Genomic DNA, 6,438 nt, shown 5'->3' with positions numbered 1-6,438 from the left:
CCCTCAGGCCCCTACTCCACCACTACCACATATCTACAACACACTGTGTGCCCCAGGCCCCTACTCCACCACTACCACATATCTACAACACACTGTGTGCCCTCAGGACCCTACTCCACCACTACCACATATCTACAACACACTGTGTGCCCTCAGGCCCCTACTCCACCACTACCACATATCTACAACACACTGTGTGCCCTCAGGCCCCTACTCCACCACTACCACATACAACACACTGTGTGCCCTCAGGCCCCTACTCCACCACTACCACACTACACACAGGCCCCTACTCCACCACTACCACATATCTACAACACACTGTGTGCCCTCAGGCCCCTACTCTACCACTACCACATATCTACAACACACTGTGTGCCCTCAGGCCCCTACTCCACCACTACCACATATCTACAACACACTGTGTGCCCTCAGGCCCCTACTCCACCACTAACACATATCTACAACACACTGTGTGCCCTCAGGCCCCTACTCCACCACTACCACATATCTACAGTACTAAATCCATGTGTATGTATAGACCCCAGCCAGCCCATTCATAGACTGTTCTCTCTACTACCGCATGGCAAGCGATACCGGAGTGCCAAGTCTAGGACAAAAAGGCTTTTCAACAGTTTCTACCCCCAAGCCATAAGACTCCTGAACTGGTAACCAAATGGTTATGCGGACTATTTGCATTGTGTGCCACCCCCAACCCCTTTTGCACAGCTGCTACTCTGTTTATCTTATATGCAGAGTCACTTTAACTATACGTTCATGTATATACTACCTAAATGGCCCGACAAAACCGTGCTCCCGCACATTGACTAACCGGGCTATCTGCATTGTGTCCCACCACCCACCAACCCCTATTTTTACACTTCTGCTACTCTGTTCATCATATATGCAGTCACATTAACAATACCTGCATGTACATACTACCTCAATAAGCCTGACTAACAGGTGTCTGTATATAGCCATGCTACTCTTTTTTCAAATATCTTTTTACTGTTGTTTTATTTCTTTACTTACCCACACACACACATGCCTTTTTTCCCACACCATTGGTTGGAGCCTGTAAGTAAGCATTTCACTGTGGGGTCTACACCTGTTGTATTCGGCGCACGTGACAAAAACGTTGATTTGATTAAACATATTGATCTGAGAATAAAGTTGTCATCAGACAAAAATATATAACTTTTTTGGGGCCATCTTACCTAGAACCTCTATAGTAAGGTGACCAATTGTAATGGAAACTACTGCCATCAGCACTGTGTTGTAAATTAAATAGGGGAAATAGAAATAATATGGGGACTCTAATGGTTGCACAAGAGCCTCCTCAGCACGACATGCAAAGTTAAAAGACCATAAATAAATATTAATATTCATAAGCATAGGAAGGATATGAAACCTTGGCATACCCAACTCCATATTTGAGCTCTATAGAATGATTAATTACATTGAGATAATTGTAGAAATACTGATGCAGACCTATGATGATCATACTTGAGTTCATAAAGAACACAAGGAATACTATTTTCTGAAAATAAACACTGTATATTCATGCTGCACTATAGATGAAGAGAAACAGATCACTCTGTGACTAAGTTCAGCATCCATTGTAATTTCATAAGCAGTAAAAATACACACCAACAGAATCTTTGGGATGCTTGTCATGTGGTGAGAAAGGCCCCAATGTGATTACGTGAAATACATTAGCGAAGTTAAAACATTTATAAAACTACTGTCTTTATTTGACTAATATATCAAACAGATTAACAATGCTTATAAAACCACCACATGGAGGAAATGTCAGTGCGTTTCTACGGCATAGTCACTATTTTCCTTTATCCACCCAAGAAAAGTAGTTACAGCGAGCCTCGGGATTGGATGCATGGCCCTGAGGGCGGTTACACACAAAGAACTGCTTGCCCATGTTTGGACCTGCCTTCTTGACTGTGCGGAGTACACATGGTTCCCCATGAGCCTTACAGGGGGGCGGTGGAGGTGGCCCACGCAGGACCGTCTTCCAGAACCCGCCCAGTGAAGCCCCCTTCCTGGGACATGGGGGATCTACAGTAGCCTCAGAAGCCAGGGCTGCATCCTTCTCCTGGTTTTGACTATTGACACTGGCATCCTGTATGTTGCTGCCCGGTACATGGACTTTGTCTCTCATACAGACACCCTGGGGATATTCTGTGCACGGTGTGCCTGGAATTGATGGAACATCTCGTCCTGCAGAATGTCCTCCCTTGAAGGTATGTGGTTGTGATGGGGTCACTTCATTTCTCTCTTCTCCCCTCTCACACTGACTCACAGGGTCTTCCCTGGTCGGGGCCACAGGTATGGATTTGGGCTTGAAAAATGCTAGGAGGTTGCCCTGGGGCTTTGGGGTAGCAGCCTTCAGTGTCATAATCTTTTTGCTCTTTGGGACACAAGATTCCACTGCCAACTTCCGTTTCATTCCAGTAGAGGTGGTCCCTGCTGATCCCAGTGGATTCAGGTTCTCTCGGGTCTCCCCAGTCTCCTGAGATCCTGGTAGTGGGTCCCTGCAAGACTCTCTGTCAGGTTGTTGTTGGTCCATCTTGACGAGGAAGCGTGAGAGTTTCTGCTGCCTGCCAGCGAACTCTGGTAGGTTGCGGGTACAGAGGGGAGGCAGCTTGGCGCTGGACAGGAGGGGGCAGCACAGTTTCCCCCAGACAGGGCAGTGATCAGACCCCTCCACCTCTGGCATGATGTCTGCTGCCACAAACCCCATTTTAACCAAGGGATGGTCTGCGAAGATGTAGTCGATACGTGTGCCATAGTTGGTCTGCCTGGCTCCAGTCATAGTGTTCCAACAGGTGAAGGCCTTGGAGCGTGTTGGGTGAAAATGGCGGAAGGTGTCCACAAACATGCCGCTGCGGAGGGGTTTTGATGAGGTATTCTCAGACTCCTCATTGTTTTTTTCATACTCCTTTCCTTCACTGTCATCAACCAGTAAACCGTTTAGCCATTTCCTCCCGGGGTGATCCTCAAAATCATCCTAATAAAAGTAAACAGATAGGAGTAACATCATCAGCTATTAATAAACAGAAGTCAAAACTCAAAAGTAAATGTGATTATGTCTGAATGAAGACATCAAACCTATCACCTGAAAGAATTCTGATTACTTCACTTACTATGTAATCTGGGTCACAGTGATCTATGGGCCGGTGGGAGGTATTCACATCTCCCAAGATGATTACACGGCTGGGTGGACCAGTCAGAGAAAACAAGGAGAAATTAGACTTCCAATAAAACACATTGAACAAATCTCACATAAGTTTGTCCCCTATTATGATACCCACCCAAACCAAGCCCTCCTGCATATAGCCCACTCACCTCCCAGTTTCTAAAATTGCTTCAGCCCGACATTGAAGCAGCTTGTAGAACTGCAGTTTGAAATGTTTACGTTCAGGCTTTTCTGGGTCAGCTCGTGGGCAGTATACATTGATAACCGTAACTGTTTCAGGTGTGTCTTCACACCTGTGAAAAAGCAAGTGGGCACACAAAGAAACACTCAGATCATTGGGGAAACACAATGGCTTTTCAGTGCCACAACAGGTTAACAATTGATACAATCCATGACATTATTTCAGAAAACCTAAAGAATAGCATGGTACAAATCATGTGATAAAGGTCTATTTTTTTCCTCCGTACATGACTCTGTGCTGTGTGAGAACAGCCCTTCCCTCGTTGTCCAGGAGCTGCAGCTCCTCACTGGAGAACTCACTCGAGTCACCATAGCATCCAATGGTTCCCTCGTGGTTGGTGGTCAGCAGACCGGTCAAGCCCTCTTCTGCAGCAAATGGGGTGGCACTGTCTTTGCAGTAAGTAGCAACTCCTATTTAATAAATAGATTAGCGAGGTACATACTAATGTAGGAATGTGAAGGCACAATGGGAGAACATAGGACTCAAAACATCCTTTAATACGGAATACTATTTCTGTGGGTCATTCTTTTTTTGTCAGGAATTTGTGATAATGGAACAATGCAATCCATGGGAACGAATTCAAAAACAGACCAGGGACACTGTTTCAGGGGACCCAAGGGTCATTGTGTCTTGCTCTCTGATATAAAAAGGGATTATGTGGCTATTTTGTTCAGACGAAAAAGACTGAATCTGCTCAATACTTTGGAAATGATAAATGGTCCCAACCTGAGTAGCCACTGCGTCCACGACTAAAGCTGAAATATGAGTTATAACCTTCAACAATAGCAGTCCTCTCATCCAGCAGGTCTCCTGTCACAGACAAACCCAGGGTGACAGAATTAGTAGCTAGTCTAGCTGTAACATTGTCAGAGTTAAAATTGTAGCAGAGAATCTTACATGTATTGTACAATCACATTTATCATATATCTTCCGTTACATTATCAAGTTAGCTCAAGTGCCAATCTGTTTGCCCTAGCATGCCTGCCAACTCGTCACTCAAAATATACTGTAGACCCTCCCGCGTAAAATTCTTACTTGTTACTTTTGTCTCTTGGACACATACGATGTCAGCATCCAGCGACTCAAGCGCATTTTTAATTCCGCCCTTGAAAGTTCTTATGCCATTAATGTTCCAACTGACAATCTTCATGGTTTTACGACACTCGTGACCAACTTTTCACATATTTTTTTACAATTTGCTTTACAAAAATTGTACTTGAAACGTGACGACTGGATAACACGGAAGTGACCCGGAAGTACGTCAATCGAATAAGAACATTTCCGACAGAGTTTCTAAACCCAGAGGCACAAAATCGCTACACTTCCGGCAAAGCTTGCAAAAACAAACCAAGCAGACCAGGCCGGGGTTTGAGAAGTCAACGAGAGAAATGAACAATTCTTCCTCAATTGTTCAATTTTCTTAATCTAAAAACACAACCTAGATAGGAGCCAATGCACTATGCAGAAATCACTCCACCATTACCTGGTTGCTAAAATTCAAGTAGTTCACCCTAATTTCAGTTTGTGCTCCTCCCTTGGACTTGATTGATTCATTAAGGTCACTGATTAGTAAGGAACTCACCTCACCTGGTTGTCTAGGTCTTAATTGAAAGGAAAAAACAAAAAAGAGTTGACACTAGGCCCTCCATGGATTGAGTTTGACACCCCTAGTGTCGAGAATCATTGTACCATCTAAACTAGAGGTCAACGGATTATGATTTTTCAACACCAGTACCGATTATTGGAGGACCAAAAAAAGCCGATACCGATTAATCGGACGATTTTTAAAAATGTATTTGTAATAATGACAATTATAACAATACTGAATGAACACTTATTTTAACTTAACATAATAAATCAATAAAATCAATTTAGCCTCAAATAAAATGAAACATGTTCAATTTGGTAAAATAATGCAAAAACAAAGTGTTGGAGAAGAAAGTAAAAGTGCAATATATGCCATGTAAAAAATCTAACGTTTAAGTTCCTTGCTCAGAGCATGAGAACATATGAAAGCTGGTGGTTCCTTTTAACAGGAGTCTTCAATGTTCCCAGGTAATATATACCTGGGAGCATATACCCTGACTCTGCGTGCAATGAATGGAAGAGAAGTGACACAATTGCACTTGGTTAATATTGCCTGCTAACCTGGATTTCTTTTAGCAAAATATGCAGGTTTAAAAATATATACTTCTGTGTATTGATTTTAAGAAAGGCATTGATGTTTATGGTTAGGTACAGTCGTGCAACGATTGTGGTTTTTTTCCGCGAATGCGCTTTTGTTAAATCATCCCCCGTTTGGAGAAAGTTGGCTGTCTTTGCTAGGAAGAAATAGTCTTCACAGAGTTCGCAACGAGCCAGGTTAGCAGGCAATATTAACTAAATATGCAGGTTTAAAAATATATACTTGTGTATTGATTTTAAGAAAGGCATTGATGTTTATGGTTACACATTGGAGCAAGACAGTCCTTTTTCGCGAATACGCACCGCATCGATTGTATGCAACGCAGGACACGCTAGATAAACTAGTAATATCATCAACCATGTGTAGTTAACTAGTGATTATGATTGATTGTATTTTTATAAGATAAGTTTAATGCTAGCTAGCAACTTACATTGGCTTCTTACTGCATTCACGTAACAGGCAGTCTCTTCGTGGAGTGCAATGTAATCAGGTGGTTAGAGCGTTGGACTAGTTAACTGTAAAATTGCAAGATTGAATCCCCAAACTGACAAGGTAAAAATCTGTAATTCTGCCCCTGAACAAGACAGTTAACCCACCGTTCCTAGGCCGTCATTGAAAGTAAGAATGTGTTCTTAACTGACTTGCCTAGTTAAATAAAGGTGTAAAAAATGTGTCCAAAAATACAGATTTCCGATCTTATGAAAACTTGAAATCGGCCCTAATTAATCTGCCATTCCGATTAATCGGTCGACCTCTAATCTAAACCGCTGTGAAATATATTTTCCATAACCAAAAATA

The 6,438-nt window shown here is 42.8% G+C and overlaps 1 protein-coding gene across 1 annotated transcript; it reads right to left on the bottom strand.

The window, feature by feature from the left end:
* Positions 1-1,031: 1,031 nt before the first annotated feature.
* apex2 (APEX nuclease (apurinic/apyrimidinic endonuclease) 2) lies at positions 1,032-4,840 on the bottom strand. The gene is made up of 6 exons (XM_024375967.2): positions 4,491-4,840; positions 4,182-4,265; positions 3,682-3,865; positions 3,364-3,507; positions 3,162-3,231; positions 1,032-3,025 (listed from the first exon to the last, which is right to left on the bottom strand). Exons 1-6 carry the CDS (start codon positions 4,603-4,605, stop codon positions 1,838-1,840), a joined length of 1,785 nt encoding a protein of 594 aa, XP_024231735.1. The 5' UTR covers positions 4,606-4,840; the 3' UTR covers positions 1,032-1,837.
* Between the last annotated feature and the right edge of the window lie 1,598 nt (positions 4,841-6,438).

This window comes from Oncorhynchus tshawytscha, linkage group LG16 (genome assembly GCF_018296145.1).
Source record: "Oncorhynchus tshawytscha isolate Ot180627B linkage group LG16, Otsh_v2.0, whole genome shotgun sequence".
Classification (NCBI taxonomy): domain Eukaryota; kingdom Metazoa; phylum Chordata; class Actinopteri; order Salmoniformes; family Salmonidae; genus Oncorhynchus; species Oncorhynchus tshawytscha.
The sequence above is the reverse complement of the archived record's forward strand: the minus strand, read 5'-3'. Positions and strand labels throughout refer to the sequence as shown.

Excerpts from the sequence above, each read along its gene's own strand:
- apex2 (XM_024375967.2), bottom strand. The coding sequence starts at position 4,605 with ATGAAGATTGTCAGTTGGAACATTAATGGCATAAGAACTTTCAAGGGC. Across the intron at positions 3,866-4,181 it reads TGGACGCAGTGGCTACTCAG|GAGTTGCTACTTACTGCAAA; the intron begins GTTGGGACCATT and ends TTTATTAAATAG. Across the intron at positions 3,508-3,681 it reads CTCACACAGCACAGAGTCAT|GTGTGAAGACACACCTGAAA; the intron begins GTACGGAGGAAA and ends GCTTTTTCACAG.